The sequence below is a fragment of the Enhydra lutris genome, unplaced genomic scaffold (assembly GCF_002288905.1).
Source record: "Enhydra lutris kenyoni isolate GAN:26980312 unplaced genomic scaffold, ASM228890v2 scaffoldscaffold9, whole genome shotgun sequence".
NCBI lineage: Eukaryota > Metazoa > Chordata > Mammalia > Carnivora > Mustelidae > Enhydra > Enhydra lutris.
The window spans coordinates 63178674-63196250 of NW_019154093.1; the positions used below are offsets into that span (position 1 = coordinate 63178674).

At 34.7% G+C, this 17577-nt stretch overlaps 1 protein-coding gene across 1 annotated transcript in view; it reads right to left on the reverse strand.

The window, feature by feature from the left end:
* Positions 1 to 17577, reverse strand: part of LOC111142998 (dihydropyrimidine dehydrogenase) — an 828681-nt gene that overhangs the window by 389809 nt on the left and 421295 nt on the right. The window contains exon 13 of the mRNA XM_022496386.1: positions 16603 to 16818. Coding sequence (XP_022352094.1) covers positions 16603 to 16818 — 216 coding nt within the window. The remainder of the gene's footprint in view (positions 1 to 16602; positions 16819 to 17577) is intronic.

Here is a 17577-nt window from a genome sequence, read left to right on the forward strand (position 1 = left end):
CCTCAAGAGATATATCTTTAAATAAGCAATTTCCATGTTTAGCCTTGTATTCCCTTTGGTAAATTCACTTTGCTTCTATCTTGCATAATTTCTTTATAAAGACTTCATAACCTAAGACTTCACATAGAATGAATGTGATTTTTCTTTATTCTTGAAATAAAGAATACTTTTATTTTACATCTTTTTTATATCCGTGATTTAATATTTTAAAATATTGCTTTAAAACAGGTTGAAAAACACCTTTTCTTCTCAAATAGTAAATATTTTCATTTACCATGCATATATCTCCATAGTTAATGCTAATTCAAAGACATTTTAGAGAGCACATAGTATTTCTTTCTTTCTATTTAAAAACATAGTAGATACAGAACTTCAAATTCTCCATGGAAAACAGTGAGAAAAAATAAATACATATCCACCCAATCATAGGCAGACATATATTTTATTCGCTAAGAAAGCAGAAAAAAATCTGATATCATGATTTCAATTAAGGCCTTCTTATATTTTAGATATCTAGCTTTGAAATGTTTAGAATTTTCTCTTGCATTCTTAACACAAAAGTACAAATCCAAGATTTATTGTGCACCTGTAACCTTTCATTTCAACTGCAACCTATAATCCACAAAAATGCTGAAATCTGGGTGGTAAGTGGTAATAGAAGTGATCATTTGTATCAGGTCCCTCATAAAGAGGCGACATGTATGTGTACCTAAATTCATTTGTAAGGGGCCTGTAGTCTTCAATGGATTAGTTTACTTACAGAGAGAATTTGCACATATTTCAATCATAGATAACTTTTGAAATAGAAAGTTAAACTTCCTCAGCTATAAAGAATAATAATAGCAGGAAAACTAACCCCTGGAACTTTTAGTTTTAAAGGCACTCAAATTTGCAGGTAATTCATATCCACTCAGAAGTGAAAAACATTTAATACGATATAGAAATATTCTGTTTTTACATTTTACTAAATTATAAGCAAAAGCTAGTTGTATGATAAAATCATATAAATGACAAAATTGAGATTTTCTCATTAAAAATAAAATGTCTTGGGGTGCCTGGGTGGCTCAGTTGGTTAAGCATCTGACTCTAGATTTCAGTTTAGGTCATGGTCTCAGGGTTGTGAGACAGATCCCTGCATTAGCCTCGGCACTGGGCATGGAGCCCGTTTAAGATTCTCTCTCTGCCCCTTCCCCTCTGGCCCTCCCCACGTGGCACATTCTCTCTTGCTTTAAAAAAATTAATTAATTAATTGTTTTATTTCTTTAAAGTACTATCCAAACATATCTGTCTTATGTCTAATATTTTATGGTTCTTAGTGATGCATAAATTAAAAAATAATGAACTCAAAGTTCTTATTTCAGTTGTCTATTACAGTCATATTTGTCATCTTTTCATTTTTTTCATAAAAGAGACAATTTTTCCCTTAGATGCAGGGGATTTTTGTAATTTTTTTGCACATGAACAGCAAATAACATATGTTAAAAAGAGGAACTGCAAAAACGCAATATGTATAGTAATATAATGTGATATAGTGTATCAGAGCTGATACGGGGCAAGGAAGCAGCATATTTTACATGTTTAAGCACATTTTAAGCCTTCCTTTACTCACGTAATTTAGGCTTCAGATGTATTTGTCAATTGCTCACTGCAGAATAGCTGCAGAACTGAAACAAAACCGTCAGTATAAAAATGACAACCCTTTTGTTTCCACTAAATCCTTATTCTGTCATCCACTGGCAGTGAGCTTTCCAGTCATGTTCTCTGCCAGTCCTTACCAGTTTGCCAATTACACAAGCTGCTTCCCAGACATCAGACACAAATTCCACAAGACTGCTGTGCAAGCGTACCCTAATTAACCATCAGCTTAATTAGACAATTTACTGTGTAATTAGCAGGCAATTAGTCAACACCTCTCAGATCTTATTGACTGCTGTGACAGCCTTTCTGTCTCTCCACATTCCAATACACAACAGCGACCATGTTTCTAGCACTCTTCAACCCGGTACAACATGGCTCTGGATGGAGAAGTGGGTAACATTATATAACTAAGGAAAAAAAATCAATATGTAGCCTGTCCAATTATTGAGCTCTTTATAAACTTGTCTTTTATTTAATACAGGAAGTCCAATATTAAAGATATTTTAAGTACTCGCTCCAAAAATGGTTATAAAGTCAACTTCTTAGTAAGTTTTATTTCATGTTTTTACATAAGACACTTTTCACTGTGTGTACTATGAATTATGTTCCATGACTGGCTATGCCTATAATATTTGAGTGACTTTTCTGATATGTGTGTATCAGCCCTATTTGATTAAATCCCATTAATGTTAATAGCAGGTACAGACACAAATCCCACCTACACTGAGGTGTTCTAGGATAGAACAGCATTTTCTCATTTTCTCTCAGTGAACTATATAAAGATGGCCAGACACCGGGAATCACAACTTGGGTATTTTAACATTTACATTAACACTTATTAATTTTTCATGAAAAAACATTTGTAAAAACTTTGCTCTCTGAGTCCATGTGTATGTCACATAACATCCGTTGCTCTTTGCAGTGAAATTTCTGACCCCTATAAGTTACTTCCCATTTTCTGAAGATTTTATGATTGGTAACTAATGAGATCCCAATAGCTAGAAGGAAGAAAATTCTGTACCTTTTTTCTTTCTAGAAATACTAAAGAAGATAAATTTTACTGAATGATTTAAAAGTCATAAAATCTCCTATTAGTGGAAAGGAAGAGAAAGGAAGAATACACGACCATCCCTTCGTAGTTTAATTGGTTAGTTGGCATCTACATTTCCTGATCTGGCCAACTGCTATAAGAATAAACTACTTGTTACAAATTCCTATGTTCTTTACACGTTTCCATTAGCAGTAATTTTCTCTTTTTTTTTTTCTTTTTGAATATAAGGGTCTGAAAATTCTGGGCAAGGAGAACAGTTAGCGAAGGTGAGAATGAGGTTGACTTATTGGAGCAACCCAGAAAAGGCCATTATGGCTCTAGCTTAATTGGTACAAGGTGAAGTAGAATGAGATGAGGTCTGAGAGATAGGCAAGAGCCAGATGATAAAGTGATTATTAAAGTGATTATACAGGATTTTGGATCTTATTTGAAAGGCTATGGGAAGCTGCTGGAATATTTTAAGCAAAGGAGGGACATGATATGATTTATGTTGTAAAAGAACATCCAGGCCATGGTCTGGAGGCTGCAATGTAGGACCAGACCAGAGCGCAAGCAGGGAGGCTCTTTCAGGAGACTGGAAAAGTATTCAGTGAGAAATGACGGGGACTTGGATGTGGGTGTACCGCTGAGGAAGAATCCTTAAATGAGAGGGACAAAATTTGATGATTTTATGTGCTTTAATAAATGATTACATAACCATTAATGTTTAAATTTTGTATGCAGATTATGGTAACAATATTTTTATTGATACAGTGTTTTACATGTTACAAATCATTTTTACATCTTGTATTTTTAAAAAATTCCAACTGAGTTATTGCTAAAATACTGTAAGAAAGGGAAGGCAGGTATTGTTTTAAATTATCAGTGAGTATGCTGAGGTTTAGAGAAGTTAAGTAATTTATTGACAGTCACATTACTTAGGAAAGAGATGACCCTTGACACTTTCTTCCAAATAAAGAGAAACGGCTGTAATACTTGAATAATAACTATTGTGACTTGCTGTGAAAACCACAACTGAGAATTTAGGGTTAAAATAACCCCTCCAGAGGCGCCTGGGTGGCTCAGTGGGTTAAAGCCTCTGCCTTTGGCTCAGGTCATGATCCCAGGGTCCTGGGATCGAGTCCCGCATTGGGCTCTCTGCTCAGCAAGAAGCCTGCTTCCCTCTCTCTCTGCCCGCCTCTCTGCCTATCTCTGTCTGTGAAATAAATAAATAAAAATCTTAAAAAAAAAACAAAACCCTCCAGCCTTCTGCATGCAATCTCTTTTTTCTCTTTTAATACATCCTTTTCTTTGTGTAAATTCATTTTAACTTTGGTGCCAGAACATTTCTTGTATTGATCAAGAGAAGATTTCAAAATAAAATGCAATGTTTGTTTATTCACCTTCTGAAAAACCATACACTGAGTGTATGGTTACCTTATGCTGCTTACCTTACGCTAGCTATGACAGAAAATCCAAGTATCCTTTTGGCAACTTCACAGAACTCCAACGACAGGGAATATAACTGAGCAAGGGCCCAGCTCTTCTGCTGTGAGACCCATTCCTGCATTGTATTGCACCATGACTCAGCCAATAACTGAACAGGACAGAGAGACTAAAGCAGGCTCATTCCTGAGACCTGAGGACTTCGCAGACTTCACTGAAACTTCCTTAGATGTAAGCCACTCTAGGATGCTTCCCTTCCACCTCCCTTCCTCCCGCCTTCACCTGGAGCCAGACTTATATTACTGCCTTATGACTCTCCTAGCTTTCTCCACCTCCCTCCATGTTTGTTTTCATGCATATTTCACCTAATAAAGTTCTTGCACATTTAATCCCATCTTGGCAACTGGTTAGTGGGAGACCTGGACTAAAACAATTCTGATGTTATGTTAAATGGAACCTCAGTGATCAATTAAATGCTACCCACAAAATCCAGGGGAAAAAAAAATCTCAGTATGAGAGAAATTTTATAAAATTTAAGAAATTTTTATAATGGGCTGTCATGTAATTAATGTCAATAATTAAATTTTGACAGATGTTAGTAATATAACAGTATCAAAATGTGGATTTTGGCTGAGATCTTAAGAGGAACTGAAATAAATTACAAAAATAAATGTTCCCCTTGAAGAAGTATTCAAGTACATGACAAAAATCTGCTTAGAGAGCTCTTACACACTTCTCCCTCAATAAGGATGCAAAAGTTGGGGATACTGGAGATTTTAAGATGATTTTTTTGGATCATACTAATTCTGTGTTTTCAGCCTCATTGGTAACCCCAAGCCCCAAGAGAGGGGTTAAAAGAGAGACCCTGAGAATACTCAATATGTATTCCCTGCAATTTATTTTTCCTTTTGGAGGGGGAGAGTGTAGTGTACATTACTCTTTGATACATCTAAATGGTAAAGCATTGTGTTATCTGCTGCTGAAAAACGAGTTAAAAGAGATGCAAATATATCTTGACCAGCCTGCATTCCTAGATTTTTCAGGGCAAAGCAAATGTAAAATTTTCCTGTGGACCAGTTAAGGGACCCATATAAAATAAGTTAATGTGAGGTCACTCTAAGGTCTTTTCAGTAGGGACCCTGAAAAAGCAAAGAGGTCTCAGCAGGGGTGGGGGGGGAGGGAAGGTAAATAACTCAAGGGCTCCTAGGAGTTGTGTAGGGAGTAAGTTATAACCAGAGATTCCAAAGAGCCATAGGGGAGAGTTCCCTAAGGGTGGGAGAAATTTTTGAAGAACCTATGACAACACCCAAGAAAAAAGAGCCTAAAAATATGTCTCCTAAAGAAGAATATTATAGCTGTACAAAATTATATTTATCCAAAAAAGTGAAATTATTCATCATGAAATAGTGATATTTGCCAATTTAATATTCACAATATTGCTAAACAATGCACTACATTCCAAGACACATCTGTGTTACTGATTAGACTAGGGAAAGAGTCAATTACCATGTGTTTTCCAGTTCCTTCATTTGCAAAGCCTGAAGGTCACAGGACCTGCCTTCCAGGGGTTTATATTCAAGAAGGAGAAAAATAAACAAATATATAAAGAATTATTCTATCTTATATCAACTGAACAAAATTTTATAAAAGCTAAGAGACTGAGAAGAAGATAACCATGGGTCAACAACCACTGGATCATCAATGACTTTTTAATATTTGAGTAGGAGAAGAAATTATCTTAGGAGGAAAAATGGCAAAATTAAGGTATAGAGGACACAAACATAATAAGCCTAGTGATTAGACTGGTTTAATCAGAAAAGAGAGACTGTGTGAGAAAAAGTAAAAGATATTACTAAAAATGGTGAACAGGAGTTACATTATGATTAAGAGCAAATTCCAAACTGAATTAAGTAATTACTTTGCTTAAAACCTCTTCAGGTTCCCTGTTGTCTATACAAACACATTTGAATTCCTAGCCTAACAGACCTTTCCCATAGTCTCTCCAGCTACTTATACCACCTTGTGATACATATGCTGAATCTTACCTAAGATTTAGCTGCTGAATCTTAAATATGCATGGCACTCTCATGACCATGAATGGCCATGTGCTATCCGTTCTGCCTAGAATAAAGATGAAGCTCAAACATGAAGTCATTTTTCTTTATAACAATTGGAGGAAACACAAGGAACAGGACAGACTGGACCAAAGACATAATTTTATGATTCTGATGAACTGTCTAAAATCATGCAAGGATCACCTTATTAGTTGTGATAATTTGATTTCTTCTTCTTTTCCAAATAGTCCTTGTAACTTTTATCAGATATATCATATTGTCTGCCCTCTACATTTTTCCAATTCATCTTGTAGTTATAGTCTAAGTATGGAATTGTATACTGAGATGGCTTCCACTCTCACTGTGCATATCCAATAAAGAGTTTTAATTAAAAAAAACTTCTTAGAGATGAAAAAAAAAAGGAGAAAAATACTGCTTATTAAGTAACATTTTTAGTCTAAGAATCTCTGTTGCCTTATGTCAATATTCAGTCTTTCGGTGTATGCTCTGAACTAGAGTTCAAGTTTTCTAGAGCAAAGACCATTTGTATTTACATGCGTGCGTGTGTGTGCACGCACGTGCGCGTGCGCGCGCACACACACACACACACACACACACACTATATGAATGATCAGCACCTAACAAATATGTGTTGAGTGAGTGAGATAAAGAAGAGGGTATAGAAAGGACATTAGCAACAGCTCTCAGAATACATCTAGTCTAGACCATACACCTAAAAGTGACATTTGATGATACTTTTAGATAAATTTTAACTTTGAGGGTGAACTGGCAGAAGAGGAATGATACATTGTTCCAAACATGTGGGATACCATGGAAGAAACTTACAAATGAGCAAACAGAGTAGGATAAAAAGAGCAGTGGATTTAGCTGAAGTTTATTTAAGAAGCAAATGGAGAAGTCCAGCAACTAAAGGTAACCGGCATATGAAAAGGAAGTTTGCCTGAATATTTCTCTAAAAAAGCAGTCACTTCCTTAAGCATCTAATGGCACTTCATTTTAGAAACAGTGCTGATTGAATATGAAACCAAGTGCAAGTCATATAAGAGGAAGGAGTATAGAGAGAATTGTAGTTTAAAACTGAGTAAGTCTTACAACAAAATGGACAATGTGGTATGTCTTTAATAAAAACTTGACAGTGAGGTAATCACTGGTTTTATATTTCAAGTATTTTAGTGAAGGATAAAGAATATCCTTACGTAGTAATAACTAGAATTTTTTAAAAAATCAATGAAGAAAATACAGAGGCAAGGAGTGTATTATGGAATTCAAGCCATTTAATTTCAACCAAGACTAAATCATCCAAACATAGCCAGAATATGGATAGTTTTGACAAGTTAAATTAAAAACCTGCAAAAGAATTAAGTGAGACAGGAAAAGAGTAAAATCACTCTCTCAATCAGCAGGACTGTATTTTATGAAAATTTCTGTTAGCCATAATTATGAGGATTTTCCATCAACCTGATGTGATTTACTTTAAAACAAAACAAAACAAAACAAATAAAACCCCCAAAGTTGAAAAGTATTTTCCAATACAGGTTCGGTTCCTCTACATGCTAACCCAAATCAAAACTGTGCACATCAATTTATATTATTAAAAAGTCTATTTGAGTCTCACCTTGTCCACTCTACAAAATGATTAACTAATTAACAAGTCTGAAATCACAGCCTGAAATGGAAAAGAAGTGAAGACGTAATTATATTGGAAAATTGCTCTGCTTCCTAGTCAACTAGCCCAGTTATGAAGTAAAAGGTAAAAAAGACTGGGAGCAATTTAAATAACTTTAATAATGTACCTGGTTAAAAACATTACTTTGGCTACAATTAAAGTATTTATAGTTAATATTAGAAGTACATGCATTAGCCTGTGTTTGGAAACATCATAATCTATATTTTCTATTGAACAAACTAAGTCTGGCATACATGGCATGGATGAAAACAATGATTAGTTTAGAACCTTGGGGAAAGATGTGAAATATTTTTAATTAGATTCTAACTTGCAAGATTTAGTTTCAATATTGCAAGTGTAGACACAAATGGGCATGCAAGGATACAAATGTTCTTTTACTGTTGGTGAGATTAGGGTTTCTTCATAGAAAAGCCTACTAAATAGTGAGCATTTGAATGAAATCTCCCATAGGACTATTACATGTGAACTGTAGCCTTTTAATAAACCCATTCTTTATAATTTGAGGATGAGTCAGTTTTAATAATTTCAATACAATAAAACTAAATAACAATTAAAGAACCTAACCAGGTGAGAATCAAACTATTAGTACATGAGAATCACTTATGGTTTTAAAATGTTAAAAGTCTCCCAGATGAGAAGTTTACATTGAATTTATTTAAATAATTATAACTCCTTAGTTAATGCATAAGTATATACCATGAGAACAATACTGCACGATAAATAGAAATTAATTATGCACCAAATTTGAAGCTAGGACTATAACAGAGAAAATAATGCACTGGACAGTTGTTTCTTTATTGTTTCATAGACTTTCATAATAATGTAATATAGAAACTCAATAACAATAAAATAAATCAGTTTGACTTAATGTTTAAAAAGATTCAGATCTTTATTTCTAATAAGGCCTTTTAGAATGAGTTACAAGAGTAAATTGTAGTCTTTTGTATTATAATCCAAAGAGAATTAACTGAGCTCTGAAATATTATTATGTAACATATTTGTGAAATTTTTCTTAACAGCTCCAAATATTATTTTTAGCATTTATAGTCCTGACAATGTTATTCCTGAATTCTTGTCTGGTTGATAGGTGCTAGCAATTTGTGCAAATGTAGGCAACTTCCTCTCAATTAAGATAATGTGGATCGAAACAAGTTTCTTAAAATCCACATGGGAGAACAGACAACCTACATGGTAAAAAGTCTGCAAACCTTATTATAGAAAGGAAAACAGGACTATTTAGAAAAGAAAAAGAAAAGGCTTGTTGATAGGACATGAGAGCTGTCTCCAAGTAACTGAAGAGCTGTCATGTGGAATTGTGGTTCAAATTAGAATCCTATAATTATTCATTCATCTAACAAGTATGTATTGCATCCTTCCTATCTGCCAGACATAGTTCTTGGCACTGGGCATACAGTAGTGAGCAAGAAAGACAACATCCCTCTTACATAAACCTTACTTTGAATGGTCAAAACAGAAAAATAAACAAGTAAACAAATACGTGATCGAGAAAATGATAATTTCATACGGTGGTAAGTGCAGTGAAGAAAAAATACAAAATCAACCAGGGAAACGTGGCACAGGAAGACTGAGTTTTGGGCAGTCAGCACAGACTTCTCTGATGAGGTAAGTTTTGATTTGAGAACTGAATGAGAAGCAAGAGCTCTAGGTTTAAGGATCTGAGGGCAGAGCACTCCAAACTGAGCAGACACTAGCAAAATGGCCTAAGAGAAGGAGGACACTGCCATGTTGGGGGAGTACAAAGAGGGCCAGTGTGGCTAAAGAAAATTGGCACAGAAGGAGATTGGCTTTGGACAATGGATAGACAGTGGATTTCTAGAAGGATTTTATTATTTTTTTTCTTTTTCAAGTTTTTATTAAATTTAGTTAGTTAACATACAGTGTAATATTCATTTCAGGTGTAGTATTTAGTGATTCATCACTCCCAGAAGATCATAAATCAAAAGTCTCTCTCCATGACACTATACATAAAACCAAAAAAGAAATAAAATCATGGGTGCTGCTCTGCTTGAGAGGCAGGGGATAGAAAACCCTCAGTGCACTTGCTCAGTTGAACCCCAGTTCTCTGCCAAACACTGATGGAGTCAAACTGCCTTCAATTCAGACATAAAATAAGAAGATTTGGAGAGGATAAATTAGAAAATATGACATACAGGAAAACATCTGGATTTGTATCAAATAGACCTTGGTTCAATCCTGGTGCCAAGGATGTCAGCTTTTGGATCGGAGGAGCAATTTCCATGTTCCCAAATCCTGGTCTGGACTAGTGACTTGCTCTAACCAACAGAAGGAGGGTGGAAATTATATTGCGCAAATTCAGAGTCTCAGACTCATTTCCACTCTTGCATTTTTAGAATACGGCCACTTTGTGAACAAGCTCCATGCAGTCTCTTTGAAGATGAGACCATATGGAGATCTAGGCCCAGTTATGCCAGCTGAGGTCCGAAACACATGAATAAAGCCATCAAGCACCACCAGCCACCAAGTCTGTCAACTCACTGCAAATGCATGAGTAAGAACAACTAATGTCACATGGGTCAAAGTCAAGCCCACACAGCTGCACCCTGACCAGACTGCCAACCTATAGAACCAAGAGCAGATTACTTGTTGTTTTAAACTACTAAATTGTGCTTTGATATACAGCAAGAGACAAGTAATACAGAAATTGGTTATGTTTGCTAACATAACAGAATCTAAAACATGTGGCATTGGCTTTCAAAATGAGAGGGGGGCAGAGACCTCTCTTGGAGAATCAAGAGTCAGCTGTTAGTAAAGGCTGGAAAAATGGTGAACAAACTGTTAGTGGAGGCTTGAAATGCAGTGTGAAAATTGTTATTGGAGACTGGGAAAGGGTGGGCTGTATTATGTAGTGACAGAACAATTGGCAAGAATATCTCTGGTGATAATTCAGAAGATGGAAAATGTACATACTGTATGTGTGGATCTGACTAAAGAAATATCTAGACAAAACACTGGAAGTGTCAGTTGAATGTTTCTACTCAAGAATAGTAAGGTACTGTAAGAGAGAAATTAGCTAAAAAAGGATATATTTAATTTGCTAAGCAAACTTAGCAAAGCAAAAGGGCCCAGGACTTGCTGTGTTAGAAAGTAAAATTATTCTTAGTATTTTTTCTACCCTGAAAGGAAGAGATTTTCAAAGTAAGAAATGACCTTCGGGTAAAGATCACATCAAGAGTGTTGCTTTGTGATCCTTTGTTAAGATTTTAGAAAGATTTAAAGCAGGTCCTAGATGATTCTCTCAGGTAGACAATATTGATTCTAAGAATCTTAAAAACATTGAGTCACAGCAGGAAGACATATCCAAAATGGATAAAAATCTGTCTCAAAAAGAATTATGACTGTGGCTTTAGGGTTATGTAGTCAGCCCTTAATAGATTCAAAAAGTTTTTAAGAAAGTTTTCTGATGACATGATTAAGAACTAGGACTACAGGGGGCAACTGAAATAAAGATAATAGGGGTTCTTAACTTTCCACGGCAACTAATAGGTTGAAAAAGATACTCAACTGCCAAGAATGGCCAACACTGGCCATTTCTTAACTAAAACAGAACACAACTCAGAGGATAGAATAAGAGCCCTGAGAACTGAGGCAACAGTGGATAGGAAAAATGAATTGCGGAACCATTACCAGGGAGCAGGATGGGGTCCTACTCAAGGAACACTGTCTTACCCCCCACAAGGCAAGAGAGATAATAAAGTGATGGAGAAAGAGACTCAGCAATCTGAGCAATTACAGTAACTCCAGTTGAGGTTCCATATGTATGAATGAGGCCATCTTGCCAGTACCTGAGCATCCCTCCAACTGACTGCAAATGCATGAATGAGTCCAAGTGACACCTTGTGAAGCAGAAGAACTGCCCATGTGAACTCAGTATGTGACTGTGAGCAAATAAATAATTGTTGTTCTAAGTCCTGGGCAATTGGTTTAACTTTCTCACTCTTTTATTTCATATGAAAAAAAATTTTTTAAATACTATCTTATCATTTCCGAAAAACATTTGGCAATGTCTACACTTTCTACGCACTTAACAAATGGTAGTTAATTATGTGTATAATAATGATTATTCTAACAACAACAATGTATATTACTAAATAACTTGTGCAAGGTAGAGCCTTAGAAGCAGCTTTGGACAGATACTGGATTCTCCCAGGCGAAAGCTGTTTTCACTAGACGTCACTGCCTCTCCACACTTGTCAGCCCTTCTCTCGGGTATATATTTACTTGGAAAAACAAAACAAAACAACAGAACAAAAAAGCCTACCATATTTAAAAATCAACAATTCATTTATGTTAATAAGCTAGATTAACTTATTCCATGGTGTCTCTGAGGGCAGAACTATAAAACATGGATGGAACATTCAAGAAAGGCCAATTTGGGGTCAATAAAAAAAGATATTCCTAAAATAGGGTTATCCATAGCTATAAGAAGCTGCATTGCCGGGACGCCTGGGTGGCTCAGTTGGTTAAGTGGCTGCCTTTGGCTCAGGTCATGATCCCAGAGTCCTGGGATCGAGTCCCACATCGGGCTCCTTGCTCAGCAGGGAGCCTGCTTCTTCCTCTGCCTCTGCCTGCCACTCTATCTGCCTGTGCTCACACTCTCTCTCTCTCTCTCTCTGACAAATAAATAATAAAAAAAAAAAAAAGAAGCTGCATTGCCTTAAAGATCTAGCATTTTTCTTGTTACTAAAAGCACTCCAAAACAAGTTACATTTACCCTGTCATAGCTATTGACACATAATCTTAGATAGTTGGCCAGATGATTTTTATTTCCCTTCCTAAAATTGTGCAATTCATATTCTGTTTTCTCAAAAATTCTCTATATTTTTAAAGACTCTCAAGTCTTAAAACACTACCCATGCATTTAAAAACTCCACTGACATTTTCATTTTCAGACATGTATAGATGTACCACAGAAAGCAACATGGGATATGAAAATTTTAAATTGGCCTTTACTCCCTTGATTGAGATCAATACTTAGAACAGTCAATTTTTTATGTGTTAACTGTCTGTTCATATGACTGAAAAAAAGGAAGTCAATATGCTTTTGACAAAAATCTATTTATTCATTTATTGACTCATTTATCCAACGAATATTTATGAAACATTTATCAAACTCTTCCTGTACACTAAACATTGTGTTATGTGGTATAAGGTTGCATTTTATGGAAAAAGCCACTATCAATATTTGATTCCAAAGAAATAATGAAGAACCTTAAATATTTCTCAGTTTTCGGTTTTTGGCATTTTATGTTGAGAGAATCTGTCTATGTGCACCTCTTTGTCTAGTCATCTGATACTTATTAAAAAAAATATGTGCAATCAAGATATTTTCTCACTAAAAATCAATCACAAGTTTATTCTAATATCTATACCATATACCTTATAAATGAAGTGAATCTTTGCTTACGTTTGAATCTGATTTGGAATAACAGTAAACACTTCTGAGTTTACCTATGTAGTGATAAAGATATATGCAACTTGCGGTCACAGATTACACATTTGCAGCATATAATATGTAGATGCCTGAGAGAACAAAATTTATGATATAATTTCCAAAAATAAAATCTTTTTATCTATTTCCTCTCAGTGGACATTGGTCAGGAGATTCTTTAATGTGCAGTCTAAATAATTTTTAATATTACCAGTTAAACATAGCATCTCTCTGGTTTGTCATGATAGTTTAGCTTTAATTAAGCTTGACACTGATTTCTCTCCCATTCTTTAAAATTTTAAACGCAATATATATTTATATGTAAAAATAATTTTAATTATATTTTCATTTCATTTTATGATGGTATTTTAAATATCATCTTTATAAAACATAAAGAGAATCTCGAGAAAGGCAATCTGTGTATTTTGGGACATTCCAGGGAAGACTGATTTGGGAAGGAAGAATATAGTTAATAAAAGCCCTCTTTGATGTTATTTAATACAAAAGCAAACACAGATCTTTTTATATTTGACATTAAAAATCTGATCATTTGCCTCCCTAAAGAAACCACATACAGCTTTTATACAGACTGCACAGTAAGGAATAATAATATTTCTGTTTACTGAGATATCAACTGGCATTTCAGTGTAAGTCAATGGTCTATCGTTGCTACAGCATATTAGACCTCAATCTGGCATCTACAAATGTCAAGAGTATAAAAAAAAGTATAGGATGAAAATCAAAAGCATGTTCTGAACTCCCAAAAAAAAAAAAAAAAAGGGAAACAAAGTTCACCTAAACATATTTGCTGCAGAAATCAGTGCAATATTCAGCTGTCAATCTAGAAAAACAACAAGGGAGCCACCCTGTCAGTAGGACAGGATAATAAAATTTCCAGCAGATGTTCAGGCAGGGCTCTAATTTTTACTGAACTCCCTTGGTAAGCATTTAATTTCTTTATCATATGCAGTCTCGGCAAATTGTACTTCATCAAAACTGTACTGTGAAATATTAATATTTCATATGATAACAAAACTCCATAGAATAACCTTTGTCATATTAAGAGCATCCAAATTTCAAATGTCAAGATTCTGAATTTTAATACATTTTAAGTAGATTCTTGAATTGGCATAATAAATTATAATAAGGCTAATCTAAATTGGTATGCTATAATGTCACACAAATGTATAGTACATATAATATTGTAATAGATGTCTTTAGTAGGAGGCTGTGGGAAAACGTGTTTCTACCTACTGAGTTGTACGTTACAACATTTCATCAGTAAGAAAGCACAGACGCTCATAAGACAATTTCACATTCACAACAGGTTTAATCACTAATTAGGGACAACATAAGAAAACAAAACAAAACAAAAACCCTAGATCTCTATAAAGCAAATTGACTATTTTGCAAAAACATGTATGGGAAACAATTGTTTTTGAAAATGACATTATATAAGCCCAAGGTGGCATCATTATTTATGTCATTAAATCTGCAAAAATACATTTAAAATAGTCTTTGTACAAATATTGTGTTCTACCCACCATCAAAGCAAGTAACAGAGAGCTTCCTAAAGCCCTCAAAATAATGTTTTATATGCCAAATTTAATTTGCATTTGTTCCTTACTCTCTCTTTGAACCAGCATCACAGACTTGTGAATTGATGATTAAATTCAAATTGGAGGTTTAGGAGGAAGTTAGCTTCCACATTTATTTTTGCTGGTGATCCTAATAAAGGCAACTGCTCCTAGGTTACTGAAAGAGACAGCATCACAAATCAATGCATGTCACCAACAGAGTAAAGACAAATGTCTCTGATTAATCAGAATTCAATTTTTTGCAAGCAAACAGCAAATTCAAAGCAAACACCTTTTTTCCTACAGTTCTTTACTTGTACCTGATTAGCCACCTATTTCTGTTTACATATAAAATTTTTAAAACAGAGTAACTATAATGTAGTCATTAGACGGTATCGGAGACTCAGTTTTTCTCAATGGATTAAACATTTGATTACAGCTTCCAAGTTATTCTTAAAGGATGAATTGAAACAAAGACAAATGTACTATCAATATTCTACAAAGCTGTAAACAATTGATTAATGATATTCTAAAGCTGCATCCAGTAAGTTCTGTTTATCTTTACACTTTAACCAAAGTACGTGAAAAAGAACCTCTCTTTAGTTATTTAAACATAAAAACATTTATGAAATTTTTTATGCCCCAGTTTTTCTAACTTTTGAGAATTCTCTAGATTTTCTTCATCACACTTACACATAGCATCTTGTAAATCTGTCAGAATAAGACAACCGTAATGTTTTAGCCATACTAATGCTAGCTATTGATCCTAGTAAGAGGAGAAAGAAGGAGAGAATGTGCTTAATGGGGCATATTTGTTCTCTATTATTTTCTTTGCCTACGGATAAGGCTGATTTAAATAATGATACAGTTTTCTCAGTCACTAGATTCACACATTCTTATACATTAATTATTACTAACTACCAGTTAGTTAGTACTAAATACATTGATAGATTTAGCATTTAAAATTTTATCAATAAAGGATCTAAGAATGTTAAATTCTGCTGTGCTTTTCTAATTCAAAACCATATAAGGATGCAACCTTCTATTGTATATTTCGTACTACTTTAAAAACATGAATTTATATGTTTTGTGTACCCTAAAGAATCAGTCTCAACCGTAATACGTACTTTATTTTCTACTGAGTATGTCCACTTATGGTGTGAGTATAAAGTCATCGTGCCAAATTAAACTCAGGTATATGTACTTTGAAAATCTTTCTATATTTAAAAATTCAAGAAGAATCTTATTACCAGCACAAATGAGGTACACTGAGTGATTCTTTTTGACCTGACCTGGGTCCCAGGATTATGTACAAACCAAATTCATAGTCACTCCAACCTTCAGTTTGGGCAGATGTCCTCATCCACACACATCCAGAAATCACAAAATAATTAGCGCCAAAATAAAAAATCATAAGTTTGTGATTATCACATGAAATAGCCATTTTTGTAATATATATATTTTTGATGCTTCCTAGACAAAACAAAATGGGAAATTCATGGCCTTCCATGGGGCAGAAAGATTGGTAAGAAAAAAAAATGAGCCTGGACTAATAGGTATTGGCCTGTAGTTGAGTAACTATTATTTCTTGGTCAGAAAAATCATGCCATCATAATATCTCTGCTCCAATTAAAATGCATGATAGACATTTAAACATGACTTCATAAATGTTTTCTTACCTTATCAAGAGAGAAAGTTTTGGTCAGGGCAAAACCCCATCCAGCTTCAAAAGCTCTTCGAATCATTGATGTACTGGTGGCTGGAGTTGCACTAGCAAGACCAAAAGGATTTATAAACTTCAGTCCAGCCATTTCCACACTGATGTCCACCAGATCAATAGGAGTGTAAAAGAGGGGCAGTTCAGGTTTGGCAGAAACTGAAGCTCCGTATTGCGACTGCAAAAAACAAACAGTCAATAACTGTTCTTGCATCAGATCTGATTTTTCCATATAATCTTTGACAAAAATCACTTCAACACACCATTCGAATTAATATAGATTACATCGGTATGTTTACAATGATGAAAACTGGCAAAAAAAAAATCAGTTAGCAGTCACCCAAATTCATATAATACCATCTTTTTCTAATTTAAAAGACAGTATAGAGAGTATTAACAGAAATAAAATCAATTAAATAAGCAAACAAAAAACACAAAAGGGACAAAGTTCAGAATTCATCTCCCTGGTCCCATAAACCAGCCCTTTTGTACTTAATTTTTGGAAGATGTCTTTAGTGCTCAGAAATATGGGCAACAGCAAGTCAGGAGGCCCAAATTCAATTTCCAGTAGTCTCACTTCTGTTTATGAGATTTTAGGAAAGCCACCTAATATGTCCGTGTCTTTTTCTCCTGGACCATTTTCAGTACAGCAGCAGAAATGCTGGGTGCCTAATTTCCAACCTCCCAGGAGTATTGGAAAAGGCAGGAGATCATAAGCCACAGGAAGACATCTAATTTGGAAAGTGGGGAATGTACTCATGTGCAGGAGAAGAGTTTCTTTTTTAGAACCCAAATGGTTACCAAAACAGTCAATGTCTTTAACCTCTCAAAACTGGGAAATTACCTTTGTTAAAAGAACACTTTATAATGTTATTTTGCATTACGAAAACACTTATGCAAAGTGCATGGCACACTGAAGAGGGTAGGTACTTGCTAA